The sequence below is a fragment of the Nymphalis io genome, chromosome 9 (assembly GCF_905147045.1).
Source record: "Nymphalis io chromosome 9, ilAglIoxx1.1, whole genome shotgun sequence".
Classification (NCBI taxonomy): domain Eukaryota; kingdom Metazoa; phylum Arthropoda; class Insecta; order Lepidoptera; family Nymphalidae; genus Nymphalis; species Nymphalis io.
This window is the reverse complement of record NC_065896.1, coordinates 13245182-13260167: the sequence shown is the minus strand read 5'-3', so window position 1 is coordinate 13260167 and position 14986 is coordinate 13245182. Positions and strand designations below refer to the sequence as shown.

Below are 14986 nucleotides of genomic sequence, written 5' to 3'. Positions count from 1 at the left end.
ATGAATAAAAATATAAACCTGACTACGAAATATTGTATATTAGTATACATTATAAATATCTATTTATTATGTTATATTGAATAACATATTCTGCTTATATATTATTTACATACGCTGAATATTGGAACCAAAAATCAAATAAAACAAAAACCTAGCACCGATTTTATGTATTTTTTATATCATTGTCTCACATGCGCGGTGTTGTCGCACTCATTATTTTCAAATTAACTTTAATCTTCCACTTAAGAGCAACGAACTTCCGTCGCCAAGCGAGGTTTAAAACCCATGACTATTAATTCTTTTGTCTTTAACGAATAGCTAAACAATTTTTATTAAGAGGTATTTCCAACAATAAAAACATAATTAAAAATACATAAACGACAATTTATTACGAACACAAAAAATTTGTAGATATCAAATACAAGCTATATTAATTTATCTTATGTATGGGAACTAATTACAATGAAACCTAGCTAAAGTTTGATGAAATGAGTCACACATATATATAAAAACAAAGACAAATGACGACTATAGCTCTAAAACATAGTCGAACTAAGTATTCTCAATTGTTTTAAGTCCCTGCGTACTTTATTTTTAATATTAAATATATTTGCACATATAAAATTAATATTAAAATATTAACAGTGTTTAAGGTAATTAAAAGAACTTTAGAGAAAATAAGGTAAGTAAACATAAGAAGTTGGTCAATTGGGTGGTTATTGCTCCAGGACCTCCAAGACAGTAAATCCGGCCCTAGCAAGATTTACAACTTCTAACAGGTAAAGTTAGATAAAAGCTTGTAAAACGATAACTATTATAAAAAATCGGAATACTGTACACATAAACCACTATGACACCAGACTATGGCAGCATTATAAAGATATTTGGTTAACAGTTAATTAGTCGTACATACAAACCGGAAAACTTATTAATTACTCGAATCCGTCGATCTCAGCCACTCGTCAGCTCAGCCATTAATTGCACAAACCACTCATTAATCACGCCACATCAAGTTCGCGTCTCGCGATGACTAAGTCCAGTCGTCGATCATTATGTAATTCACTGCGTCGGACTGTGCCTGGGCGTCCGTATTTGCCTCCCTCTGTCAGGCCACTTGCCCGCCGTATAGTGCACGTAGCCGGGATCCGTGGGAGTACCGGTCGCCCTTCCTTCTATGTCCGGTCCTTCCCTGTCTTTCTCCTCGATCGGCTCCATCGGGAACATGGCCGGAGTTTCGGATCTTCTTGATCTATTGGAACTCCGCAAGTAATCTTCAAGTTGCTGAATCGTCGGTGAAGGAACCGTCTTCGCTCTCGTAGGAGACTTTGATTGACGTTTTTTGTCATACGTCGGGGAGAGTTCGTCATGTAAATTTTTCAATCGCCCCGACTTAACTTTAGAGAACACCGGCGTTTGAAGTTCTGGCAAATAGTCTTCTTTCACCGGCAACCTGCCCGCTACGTTATCTAAATAGTCTCTTAGATATTTTTCATTGAATTTTGCAAGCTCTTGTTCGTAATGCAATTTGTCCGGTATCGACAACGGATCTGAGAGTCGAACATAATTTCCTGCCTCGACGCCGTTGCGCAAAGATCCAAACTTCGATCTTTCTAGATCTTTCTCTATTGGAAGATTATCTATTTTCGTGAAGCCACTGTCGGGTTCGTCAAACAAGCTGGTCTCTTCTTTTTTCGTTTCTTTTTCCTTAGCTTTGTTAAGATCTAAATCTTTAGGTCTTTCAGCAGGGACGTGTCCGTTATGCTTTCCATTAGGGACGTGACCGTTGGTTGCCGCCGGCGTATGGGTCAGTATTGAAACTTTCTTCTCAGGTTTCGGCGAAGAAAATGGATCGGTTTGCGAAGGTCGTGTTGCTGTGTACACTCTGGGGCCCAGAAGGTCTATTAGAAATAGAATAGCGGTAGCGAGCGACAGCGATCCGAGAACAGACGCGTTTACTATTAAGTTTCTTGGGACTGAGTCTAGTGACGCCAGCTCTAGACCACCTGTTGAAATAAACCATTCATGATAATAGATACACATATACTGGCATTCAATATTTCTAAAGATCCATAAAGATCTTGAAGATTGATAAAGGTTAGTTTAAACTTACCCAAAATTAAAAAGAAAAGCATTCCAATTCCTAGCAGGAAACCTTCCAAAATCCGCCTTCCTTTCGGTACTTCTTGAAAGATTCGACCCAATATAAGTGCGAAGGTTATTATCACGTAACCTATTATAAAAAATAATAATACATTACTAAAGCCTTTTCAAAAATAATTATAGTTACATTATGAATGTTCATGACCTATAAAAAATAAAATTTATCATACACCGTGTCAGGATATGTTAACCCATATGTGTCCAGAACTATTTTGTCGCTAATTATCATAATGTTTACAACTTAATAAGGTTTTTTTCAGTGTGACGAAAATGACCCCATTAGCAGATACGGCCATACGGGATTAAGTCAGCCTTAGATTTCCCTAATTTTCCTACACAAGAATCGTTTTTAAAACAAATGTAAGATTAATGCTGCTAGAATTGTTCCTTAATTATTATTTTTTAATCGATTTTAAAAATCCTTACTATGCTTCAAATCCACGAAGTGATATCGAGATTCGAGTCGCAAGTGCATTATTATAGGTATTTAATGTGAATAAATGATGTTTGTTTACCTTATAATCTCAATATCGACCTTGGAATTCTTGTAACTAGTTAACTAAGTACCAACAATATTGCAATAGTTTATAAAAAAAAACTGTCTATATAAAAAAAATCCTATTATCTTGTTTACTTTTGATATACGAATTATTAATTACTACACACTATGTAAGAATAAATATATTAAAACTAGACAATGTACAGCAGACACCTTATACTCAAACCCTAGGCATATAAAACAATTTTACCTCCATATGTGGCATCAGCAAAGGCTCCGCCAACAGAGTCCCAGGTAACGGACGTGAGGAGCGACCACTCCCGCGAAAACTTCTGCAAGAGCAGCGCCAGGCGAGCCTCGTCGTCAGAGGACACTCGCTTCGCAACCAGGCACGCCACGCAGAACAACTGCGCACGACATTATGTAATGTTTATATCGAAACGTGATTTGAATTATTATTACTACGATCTGGTGAACTTATGTTTTATCTCCTCGTACTCCTCATAATACTTACGCAAATAGTGGTATATGTATAGCCTACATTTGCTACGTGATTCCCATTAAAACTATCCTAAACAATAAAAGTTAATGAATAACTAATAATAATCGTATACCTACCGAGTTACTTTTCGAGCTAAGACTATAATATATCGAAGAATTTCTTTATACAAGCATTGTTTAACAAGTTACAATTTATTATTATTAGCGTGTCTGTCACCCACGCGATACTTGAAACGAAATAAGTGGAATGGAAATAAATGTATTCATTAGCCTACACTGTTTTATTGTAGTAAAGTATTGCAACGAGAGACAAAATCACGAAAACTGTTTTGATAGAAATGATTTCTTTTAGTTAAAGGGAAGTAGGTAACTATCTGCACACAACTTACGACACAAATCAATGTTTGCATTAAGAAATAGTGTAGTAAGCGAAGCTAACGAATAGTTTGTAGGATTGGAAATTTGCTATCTTTATTTACGATTTGAAACATGCCATTTTTACTACTCTCTGTTCTAAGCTCTAAAACTCGTATGTCGACATTGTGCAATTGGTACACTGCAAGCTGGTAGGTCTAAGGTGGTTATCGTTGCGACCGTCGACAACTATCATAATATATTGATTTACACAGACAACGTTTTTAACAAATCTCTATAAATTTTGATTTTAAATTACTAATAGGTAACAGAATATATATTCCCACTAAATACCACATGCAATATAAAGCGTAAAACCCCACTATAAACTAATAAATATTTCATGCAGGTCTCAATATTGTTTGCTAATTATTAGTATTTAGCTCCTTCAAAGGAAGTCTGTTTAAACATCCTTTCGAACAATACCCAGCTTACAATAGCTGGCGATTTGTCAGCATTTAGCCCTACACTTACCTTCAGAGCTACGACCTCTCGTAAGACTGTCGTTACGTCATTGTCCACCGTGGGATCGGCATTGAAATGCATGTAATAATAAGGAAATTTTACAGCGAAAATGAGATAAGGGAAACTATATGCAGACAGACAAAGTACTTAGACAATCAATTTGAAAATTAATTTTTAATTAAGCGAACAAGTTTTAGAATAACCGCATAGGTATTAAAACCTACGCGATTACCAATGTTCAGGTTGCTACTCATCTCTGCGAATACTATTCCGAATTTTCACAATATAAAAAAGGTTAAAATTAAAAGAAAAACATTTTATTATGAATGTTTTTTTTTGCCAGATACATTTACAAAGCTTCAACCTTATTTACTTTAAAAAAAATTGCCTACAATAAACACATACACATAAAATGTAAAATTTATATTACACTTGGAACATGGCAAAATCAATCATATGGCAGACCTTCTAAATGGAACTAAGGTAACGCAAGTAAGCCATCTACATAACATGTTGTGAAACTAAACATTTGGTAATATGCATGCTATAATGTCAACACTGGCCAGAGGCGTACGAATTGGACAAAGTTTTGGAACACTTGAAAACCAAAGTTTTACTTTACTATAATAATATATTAAATATACTTTATTCTGAATTTGTAATTGTAATTTTAGAGGTAGCCTAAAGGTTGACTGGTAGATGTGTGAATGCCTTTAGGCATTAAGTCCGCCTTTTGTCATGCTACTCAATGTGGTGGGCAAAAATTTTTTAAATAAATAAATATTTTTTATATAGTTATCTTTATAAACAATTTATAGGTATCTATGTACCCGCCTTTATTAATTTCTACCAAACTTGCTTAAGTACTTGACTGAGAATAGTAAACAATATTATATAATTAGTCAACTATATGGTCTATATGGGTGCGCAGTGATATTATATGATATAATATGTGATATTAGAGCATAAGGTATCGTCAATGTGAACCCGCATCACATTGACGATAGTGCCCGGTGTACTTACGAACTGTAGGATCTTGAGCGCGACCCACTTGTCGCACAGCGGCATGGCGCGTGCTACAGACGGACGACCGAGCGACGCAAGCGCGCACTTTTGTTTGACACTAACTTCTTACTAACTTGTATTTTCACGCGCTTCTGCGTGTGACATTGAATGAAAACGTACTCACCTGAGACGCGTCGCGTCGCACCGTCGAGGGATACGTTCAAATGAAACACGGCGGTAAATCATTGTACTTAAATTTATTAATCGACCGATCGATACCGTCGTGCGATATTGTTTAAAACCTCAAACACCGAGAGCCGAGCTAAATTCATATCGTCTCGTTGCGGAATGATTAGATTTTGCCGATTCTAGTTAATTTCATAATGCTGCATTCATTCGATGCCGACAAAACGGTTCCAAATTGATTCTACTTATAACCTGATTTTATATAGAATTGTACAGAAATAGTAAACTACGATATTAATGAATATTTCGTTGAAAAAACATCAAAAAAGTGCAGATCGTTGTGCAATAATACAATCGCTATATGCTCTTAATTCATATTCCACCGCAACATAAAAAGATTAAATAATGACAGAATCGTTCTTAAATATACCGATACTGGCTTAAAAGCTTGAAATTTAATTACATAAATTAAAAAGATATTGAAATTGGATTCTTAAATTTAAAATATCGTACTTGAAAAATAAAAACAAATGTCAATCATTAAAAATCTGTGCCCACATAATAATGTGGAGCGCAAGAGACGAAATCTGTAGTTAATATACTGCATTCCATGACCAAATAAAAGGCAAGCAATTACATTCTTACAGAAAATGAAATCACACGTAACAAGTATATAAGCTAAGAAAAAACACAAGTCATCAATTTAACTCATTATTCAAATCTATGTGGATTACTACTACTTCCGCTACTTGATTAAACATGTCATCTCTTACGCCCCAATCCCCCTATCCATAACCATTTTAAATATTTCGAACAAGTTTACATGCATTAAAAATAATATAATTACATACAGTTGTACAGAGGCAGAAATTTGAATATAATAAACACAGAATATTTATTTATAAAAGGACGTTATTAAGCATGCAAAGTTACATTTCATTTGCGCATTTGCAAACATTTCTACAATTCTTGAGTGCGTTCTGATAAGACGATACACATAGATACCGATGGTTTCGCAAATAGAAAATTATCATCAAGTTTTATTCCTATTTCCGCCTGTGCCTCACTGTTCAATATACTTATAGCATTATTAGCATATTGAGTGCATTAAGCTTATTTTAAAATAACAAAACACCAGTTAGTGCAAAAAGAAATAAGTGCAATCTTAATTCATGCAATAAATAATCAACATTAAAAAATAAACAAAAAAAATACAGAAATTGACCCTTGGTTAACTGTAAAGTTAGCTCTGCCACAATTCTCAAATTATTCCTTTTATGACCTGGACTATAGGCACAAAATTTTTAAAATGAACTTTACTTAAAAATGTACAAATATATCTCACAATACTGAAGTTACTACTTCATCTAGATTTCTGTAATCAGATATAAATAAAAATAAAATGCTCATAGTCCAGGTACCTGACAAAAAATATCATCGCAAAATGTGTTTCGAGTCAACTTGTAAAAATAATAATAATTCAAAATATATAGACTGCGTAAACCAACAATTTCGTTTATATTGTTTACAAATCGCATCGAAACTGTCTGCGAGTGTCCCAGGCCGTCCTGACTCACTGGTGGTCCCGGGCGGGCGTCATAAACTCCCCGAGCGGGTATCGCGTAGTCCAGGGGTTGAAATCTCGCTGCGGCGGAGCGGCCGGCGGAGACCACACGCGCGCCTCCGACATGCCCAAAGTGGACATCGATGACACCAGCGACTCCATGCTATGCAGCTGGCTCGACCAGCTGAGGACAACAACACAACTTATAATAAAATAAATATTGTACTAACATCTATGAGTATGCTTTTAAGATAACTAGAATGAGTCTTTGAAAGGATTGTAGTCAATTGAAGTAATTACTAACTCCAAAGGCGCGGAATGCGAGGGCGGCGTTGGCGGCTGCGCGGCGCGTTGCGCCTCCCGGATCATGCGCAGGCGCCGCGCCGCCGACCAGCGCTCCAGCGAGTACGAGCCGCCCGCGCCCGCCGTCGCCGCCACGCTAGTCGCCGACCCTTCGTCGTCCACGCGGGACAGCTCCACGCCACGCTCGGGGCTCCAGCGACCGATCTAAAATTCAACAGTATCTTAAAATATGTCAAAAAATTACATAAGACAATTTATATTAGATCAAGTTGACGACTAATACAGTTCCACTGCATGTTTATTTAACATATTTTTGCTGTTTAAATTACAATAAAACAATAATCGCTATTTTTATATGCACCTCTCTATACTGGCGCAGCAATTGCGGTGACTGCGGCAGCGACCAGTCTACAGCGGGTCGCGCACCGCAGCCCCAGGCCGCCGCCGCCGCCGCTACCAGCGCCTTGCGCGCCATAGCTGCTCCGCGGTGCGAGCGGTACTCTACGATGGCAGCGCACGAAGCGGCGCCGCGACGCACGCGAACCTCCTGCACCTCGTCCGTCAACGCATACAATAAACGAATGATCTCCGCCGTGGGGGTGGTCGGTGGGATGCGAGATATGAATATGCGACAATTATTGATCGATGGACAAACTCCTGGAATGTAATTTATTTTATTTTATATAACGTTCAACTATGCTAAAAAAATAAAAAATGCCGCCAAAAAAAAATTACCCAATTGCCATGAAGGCCTAATCATGTAATTGTTGAACATGCGTATAGCGTTTCCCGCCTCTGCCTCCGTGGTGTACATCGCGAAAGCATACCTAAATAGATGTATTGTTAATTACATTTTGGACCATAACAAAACTAATTAATATATTATAATATATAACTAATTTTATATTTGGATACGAAACTTAACAAAATCGATAAATGCACTTGTATATTCCAGTATTTCTTACGAAACAATCTGATAGTTGTTATTATATTGAAGATTATAATTGTATAAAAAAAGTTGTTAATGTTACACGAAGTCGAGGACTTACCCTCTATTCCATCCGGAGAAATTGATCATCAGACGAAATTCAAACAGTTCGCCTGCCTGTCGAAATAGGGGTACAAGCGTGTCCTCGAAACAATCGTGCGGAATACGTCCAATAAAGACCTAAAAATGAAAATAGGGTATTGAAATAAAATGTAAAAATATATTTTTAAGATACGCTTCGTCCTAACGGGTCAGGCGTCAGTCAATTATTTTATATTTATTCCATCAGTCAATCATGAAATACAAATGACTGTTGGACATAAGACAATCATTACCTAGGCGAACGAGTTTCTACGAAACGAGCTCTAATAAATAATTAGATACGGAATTAACCATTCTTCACGAACCAGCCAAAGCCATTTTTCACGACAATTATCGTTTTTCGTGAAAAATGTCGTTTCTACTATATAATAGATAACATATTGTTAGATCAACTTCCGAGATTCCATCTAATATTTTAATATATAAAACATTCAGATTCCAGTTGTCTACAATATTTAACTGAGAATACGTTTCAGACAGAAGATTTGCTCGTTAGAAAGAGTTGCCCCCCTCCCCAAATTTGGGGAGAATCAAGATGTCCAGGGGTTTTTAGGGGGTACATTTATTTTAAGATACCCCCATTTTAGGTGGTCTATTATTCAAGATTTATTTGTTTTTCCTTAAAAAAGCGCACGACTTTATACAATTTATATTAAGCCTCGAACCCAACTAACAAACTAAACCAAATATAAACTCTAAGCGTGGCTATAACTGAAATATCAAAAAACTATAATATATTGAGATTGAAATAACAGCTCAACGGTCAGCGTGCTTGTACAGCACGTAGGAGGTCCGGGCTTAGATTTCTGGTCACTGAATGAAAAATAAAAATCGTTTAATTTCATTGTTATCATCATTAATATAATTAGGTCATTAATTAATGTATGACAATGTGTAAAGTATACCCGTATAAATACAACAGCTATTTTATACTACTTAAATGTATTTTTAATTTGTATTTGAAATTACTTCTCAAAACGAGTGTACAACAAAAAATTTAGGGGTTTTTAATCGATATTTAGGGGAATTTGAAGTTGGTCCTAGGGGGAATATTCTGTTGGAGTTGACATCACTGACGTATTAGCTGAATTAGTCTCATGAAGATAACGACTATGCGAACTATTTTCGCATCCATAATGCTTGAGGTTTTGGTTTTAGTGATTCCATATTACGATTAACTAACACAATATTATGGACTCATGTGGCAGACGAACTTATTAGTTCACACACACACACTTTAAAAAATATAAAAGATTATAAACATGTGTATAGGACTCGCGTGTAGAGTTCCGTAACAAAACGTTTATGCTAGAAATTTATATGTGGGCGAGGGTGAGGACTTAAATTTTTATTATTACTCGTTTAAAGGGATTGTAAAAGAACAAGAAATAAGTCTACCAGAGTTGGCTCTAAGCTCTCACAAGATGCTGGCATTGTGTTTCGCACACAATATAAAATAATATTTTATATCATTTGCATTGCAAAATAAAATGAACCCTTGCTAATGTCCTAGTTTTCTTAGCTTAAAATCATTTCGATTGATGTGAATGAAATGTGAAGCGAAAAGCGCCAGCCATGTGAAGAATAAATCAAATCAGACGTAATAGTCACCGGTGACTATGGTATACCTACTAATGATAGCCTTGCTGCAACCTTTATTGTCTTAAAATACGAAAATATATTTGTTTTAGCAGCTGTATTAACAACAAAAATGAACTCATTACTTATATGAAATATGAACCCCACTAAAAGATCAAAAGTCTGTGGCGTGTAAACAATAAACACAAACTATAATATAGTTTATACATAAGATCTCGTAACTGCCTTGTTTACTAATTAATACCGAATGCTTTAGTCATATGAGTTTTTTGTACAATAAGAAAACTATAATTATAAAAAACTGGAATAGCAAATTTATATCAACAGAAAAATAAAGGAAATCAACACTAAAAGAATATCACTTTCATATAATCTTTTAATCCTTAATAATTTTCTGACCTAACTGAATCAGCAAGAGCATAATTTGTACAGAGCGTCCAATATTTTGAGATACATGATGGCGGGTAAATCAAATAGGTCAAATAATTTTTTTTATATAGGTGTATATAATAATTAGTATGTTTAAAATCGCGTATGAATAAAAAATAATTACCTCACAATTCCTTGAAGGCTCAGGACCACTCCAAGCATGAGGAGCCTTTCTATAAATTCTTTGACCATTTATTTGTGTAAGTGTATAAGATGTGTTATTTTCAGTTAACGATAATAATCTTGACGATAATTCATATTGATTTACTTCACTTGACGAATAATGCTTAACGGATGGCATTTTTAATATATTTTAAGCTTATAATAAATATTTATTATTTTATTGAATATACGTGCCCTTCTGATGAGCAAGAAAAATGAAAGAACTTGATAGAAAGCATATATAAAATGGCGTGCAACAAAATGGCGTTATTAATATGACCTTGAAATTAAATCAAATACATGTTTTTTTTTTGGTCATTATTTTAAATATTTTTCAATATTTCTACAAGCATTAAAATATTAATGAAAACTTACTTCAGTACGTAATTCCTCTTACTTAAAAATGCAGAGGTTTATTTTCAATTAAAAACGGATAAGCATCCGTTTTAGCGATTTATAACGTGTCTATTTTTAAAAATATATTTCCTTTTCCTGAATTCGTTAGTATTATAATTACTCAGCCTTGCTTCTATTAAATTGTAAATTGAATAAATGCTGAATCGTTTTATAATATTAATTTGTGATATTACAATTTTGCATCAAATTGTTTGTATATCTATCCTATTCAAAATCAATATTTGGGACTTGGGAGGAATTGTAATACAATGGAAACTTTTTTTAAAATAAATATTCAAACTGCGAAAGCGCGTAATCTTCAGGCAATTAATTTGTTTTATACTGTTTAAGTTTATACAAGATAAATTAAAACAATAGTTTTGACAATATTTTATTTACGTATATATTTTGATATAATGCTTAAGTACTCACAATGATAATTTAAAAAAAAACTATTCTATAATTGTAAAGAGTACTAAGGTGACAATAAATTTAACTAGGACATTTGTTTTAATTTTTTGAATACCTTTTTTAGCAATTTGGCTAGTATCTAGGCTATTTTTTAATAGTATGCGTAAAATATAAATTCTTCGTGTTTTTTTATTCATTCTCAGTATTTGTGGCTTAGTAAAGAATTCTAATTTATTTTGCTTCATTAATTTCATTACATTTGGACTAATAGCTGTGATCGCTTCCAATTGTATTGAGCTTATTTGTTGCTTAGGAATGCCTGTAATTTTTTTTTTATATTTAATATATTATTTTTTTAAATAATTTATTATGTCAGTAATTGTTTTATATTCGCCAAACAGCAATAATTTGTATTTCTGATTCCTGGCTTAAAAGGTGATAAGAAGTTGTCTGATGCTGGAAAGAGTGATTTGTACCTCTAACTGTCTATAGGCGGAGGTGAATACTTAACCAGGGGCGTAGCTACCGCCGTATCAACCGTATCAAATATACGGGGCCCCCTAAGGCGCTAAATTCGAATTAAACAAAGCTACGCCACTGTATTTAACGTTACGTTACTTTATACAATAAAAAAAACTTTGCAGTCATATAGATTATATTTCGTGCAGGAAGATATTAAGCATTACCTACATGTAAATAAAGTATTCAGTCGGCCAACTTCATGCGAAGACCATTTATACGGCTCCCCGTAGGCATTCGGATGTATTGCAATGTCATATAAAGTCTGCGAAAACTGCGTATTACTTTTCTAATGACGATTTTTATGACGTATTGATTAAGACTAACTATTATTATAAATTATTACAAATATGTTGATTTTTATATATTTAAATTTAAAATGAGAAGGCCACCACCGGTCTACAGGTAGTAGAGCTTTGTGCAAGCTCGTCTAGGTGGGTACCACCAACTCATCAGATATTCTACCACAAAACAGCAGTACTTGGTATTGATGTGCTCCGATTTGAAGGGTGAGTGAGCCATTGTAATTACAGGCACAAGGGACATAATACCTTAGTTCCCAAGGTTGGTGGTGCATTGGTGATGTGAGCGATGGTTAACATTTCTTAGAATGCTAATGTCTATGGGCGTTGGTGAATACATACCATCAGGTGGCCATATGGGCCACCGTCCTCCTTCGTCCGCCTTCCTATGCTATAAAAAAACGCCCATAGACACTGTCACTGTAAGAAATGTTAATTACTCATTGCTCATACCATCAATGTACCATCCACTTTGAAAATTAAGACGTTATTTTCCTGGTGCCTGTAATTACAATGGCATACACAATACTGGCGCAACTAAAAAATATATTACCTTTATGAAAACCTATTTGTGTTACCTTTGTTTGTTCAGGATTACATCGACCAAGTTTACTCAAGACATCAAATGTAAGTTCCTTAAATGTTACTGGTGATATTCTTCTAAGATCATTCGAAGGAAATCCACACAAAAGATATCCTAATTCATTAATTTGAGAACCACTTTTATACCAGCTATTACCATAGTAACGCCTGTAAGCTGCAGCTAAAATACCAATCTAAAAGTAAAAACTTTACTTATAACGTGTACTTAAACATGAGGTCGGGCCAATAAGAAGTTATTGAGTTTTTCTGTCGAAAATTCTCAGTAGCTGCCCGGAGTCACGCCTGAACTTTTTCCGGTCGTGTCGAATAATTGTCCTATCGGGTTATGAGAGTTAGAGTATAGAGAGTGCACCTGTGTTTGCGCACACACATGTGCACTATAATATGTTCTGTGCAGTTGGATAATGTCTCTTGAGATTGGCCACCGTGGCCGATATCGGTCCAGAAGTTATTACTATTACTAGTATTATATACGATACAAAAAATAAATCTAAATTACCTAAAAATATGCTATGATAGTAATTAGTAAGTAGGTATATTCTACAAAATGCAGTGGTGAGACTAAACTTAGAAGAGTATACCTGCAACAACAATCCACCAACAATGTCAGTTGTTTCGCGGTGACAGGGCTAGACGGTTGTTTACGGCGTTTACTATTATAAAATAATTTTATTGTTTACACCGCTAACCTTGCGCTTGTTTAAGGCTACGTTATTCTTCGAAAAATATTTGTGCACAGATGGATCTCCAAAATTAACATAGTATAGATCTTCCTCCGGTATGACATTTAAAAGACTTCCAAATGCCAAGAACTCTCTATCTTGTAAAAACGCCGCAGTTTTTCCATCTTACAACAATTGGTGCAAAAGCTTGTGTAAAATTATTTATAAAAAATCAATATAACATGATACATAAATCCTTACTGAACACTTAGTGCATCCTCTAAGTATAAAAAAGCATACCGGTTACCATATCCCATGCTAATAACGCTCTTGATATTGGTATTAAATTTTTCTTCGTGTTTATTAATATGTGCAGTATTGTTTCAGGATCGATCCTCGAAAATGAACTAGATGGTCCAAAAAATATCATATCCATTGAGTTTTCATTTTTTATTCTGTTGTCTACTTCGTCATAAAAGTCATCGTAAGCAATTTCCTCTGCTAACTCAGAAAGAACATATAAAACGGTTATAAAACAATAATAATGAATATTCATTCGAGCTGTGATAGCGTTGTTGCTTATAGTTTTAGTAGGGATTAAACTAAACTAAAACTTATTGGATTCCTCAAATAAGCAAACTCACTTTCACATACATAATATTAAATATAGGAGACATGAGTACATAAGGATAGCATCTCAAATGAGAAACGCATACAAACATTATTTTTTAATGTTGTTTGCATGATATGTAGCTTTATAAACATACATATAATTATGTACCTGTTTCTGTTATTGCAATCATAGAATTCTTTTCGTCCTCATAAGCTAACTCCAATTCTTCTATGGATCTTGTTTGCAGCTCTTGAGCATGACTACTGAAATGATTAAAATCTATGCTAATATTATAAATGGGAAAATGTCTCTGTTTGCCTGTTGAAATACATAGGCTACTTATATTATACATAACACATGTTAAACATGCTAAAATAATTCCCATCCCTATTGCAGGTGAAACCGAGATTGTAAACTAGCTTAAAATGTATGTACGTTGTTATTATAAATGTAATAATATTATAATTAGATAGTTATTTGTTTCATTCTTAAAAGGACGATATAACATTTTCAGATTTAAACTGATTTGTAGCCAAACGCATTATTCACATTCTTATGTTGTAAATTGTAAACAGTTTTTTTCATAAAATTATATCAGAGTGTCGTCCTGGTGTAAAATATTATTCTTAATGCTTAACTTTTTTAATGTTGCTATTTTTATATACTAGATGGCGCTCTTTATTCTTAGGTTACTTATTCAAATCTAATATAACGTTCCGTCATTTACAAAGATACTATATCATATCATAAACAGTCTTACAGGAATAGAGTTATATACGATCGCAAATAAGCATTTCAAGCTCAAAAAAATTGAATGTTGGTGTTATATAATGTATTTCAGTATGTATGTATACTTATTTTAATGTTGCAGTTAAAAACATTTTTTTTTGATATATTAGAATTCTGAACATTACCTTCTAATTATTAACAGCAATATCAATTTCAAGACATACATGTTGTAATTGTGTTTATATAATCTAGTAGACTATGGAAAAAAGGTAAATTGTAAAAAATCTTTAGTGTAGTTTAAAATTAATAGAACAAAGTACATAAAAATCTTTAAATAAAGTATAATCATTAAATCATGTCGATTTCATTTCTTG

General features: G+C 34.2%; 3 protein-coding genes across 3 annotated transcripts; all 3 read right to left on the bottom strand.

Annotated features, from left to right (window-relative positions):
- Window positions 1-213: 213 nt before the first annotated feature.
- Window positions 214-5178, bottom strand: LOC126770577 (uncharacterized). Its single transcript, XM_050490041.1, has 4 exons — window positions 5063-5178; window positions 2910-3066; window positions 2111-2230; window positions 214-2003 (listed from the first exon to the last, which is right to left on the bottom strand). The coding sequence occupies exons 1-4, from the start codon at window positions 5105-5107 to the stop codon at window positions 1060-1062; spliced, it is 1266 nt and encodes a 421-aa protein (XP_050345998.1). The 5' UTR covers window positions 5108-5178; the 3' UTR covers window positions 214-1059.
- Window positions 5179-6798: 1620 nt separating this feature from the next.
- LOC126770601 (probable RNA-binding protein 46) lies at window positions 6799-10516 on the bottom strand. The gene is made up of 6 exons (XM_050490077.1): window positions 10340-10516; window positions 8147-8265; window positions 7833-7924; window positions 7459-7754; window positions 7099-7301; window positions 6799-6978 (listed from the first exon to the last, which is right to left on the bottom strand). Exons 1-6 carry the CDS (start codon window positions 10514-10516, stop codon window positions 6804-6806), a joined length of 1062 nt encoding a protein of 353 aa, XP_050346034.1. The 3' UTR covers window positions 6799-6803.
- Window positions 10517-11225: 709 nt separating this feature from the next.
- On the bottom strand, window positions 11226-14606 carry LOC126770911 (uncharacterized). Its single transcript, XM_050490520.1, has 7 exons — window positions 14597-14606; window positions 14052-14201; window positions 13571-13768; window positions 13298-13455; window positions 12584-12781; window positions 11875-11968; window positions 11226-11503 (listed from the first exon to the last, which is right to left on the bottom strand). The coding sequence occupies exons 1-7, from the start codon at window positions 14604-14606 to the stop codon at window positions 11226-11228; spliced, it is 1086 nt and encodes a 361-aa protein (XP_050346477.1).
- Window positions 14607-14986: the final 380 nt, after the last annotated feature.

Bases quoted from the DNA above. Each gene is read 5' to 3' on its own strand.
- LOC126770577 (XM_050490041.1), bottom strand. From the start codon at position 5,107: ATGCCGCTGTGCGACAAGTGGGTCGCGCTCAAGATCCTACAGTTC. The intron at 3,067-5,062 runs GTAAGTACACCG...TGTCGTGCGCAG, and splicing joins CGCTCAAGATCCTACAGTTC to TTGTTCTGCGTGGCGTGCCT. The intron at 2,231-2,909 runs GTAAAATTGTTT...TTTTTATAATAG, and splicing joins TGCTGATGCCACATATGGAG to GTTACGTGATAATAACCTTC.
- LOC126770911 (XM_050490520.1), bottom strand. The intron at 12,782-13,297 runs GTTAGCGGTGTA...TTTTACTTTTAG, and splicing joins TAGCCTTAAACAAGCGCAAG to ATTGGTATTTTAGCTGCAGC. The intron at 11,969-12,583 runs GTAACACAAATA...CAGTTTTCGCAG, and splicing joins GTAATCCTGAACAAACAAAG to ACTTTATATGACATTGCAAT.
- LOC126770601 (XM_050490077.1), bottom strand. From the start codon at position 10,516: ATGCCATCCGTTAAGCATTATTCGTCAAGTGAAGTAAATCAATATGAA. The intron at 8,266-10,339 runs GTAATTATTTTT...TTTCATTTTTAG, and splicing joins AGCCTTCAAGGAATTGTGAG to GTCTTTATTGGACGTATTCC. The intron at 7,302-7,458 runs GTGCATATAAAA...GTTGAATTTTAG, and splicing joins TGCTGCGCCAGTATAGAGAG to ATCGGTCGCTGGAGCCCCGA.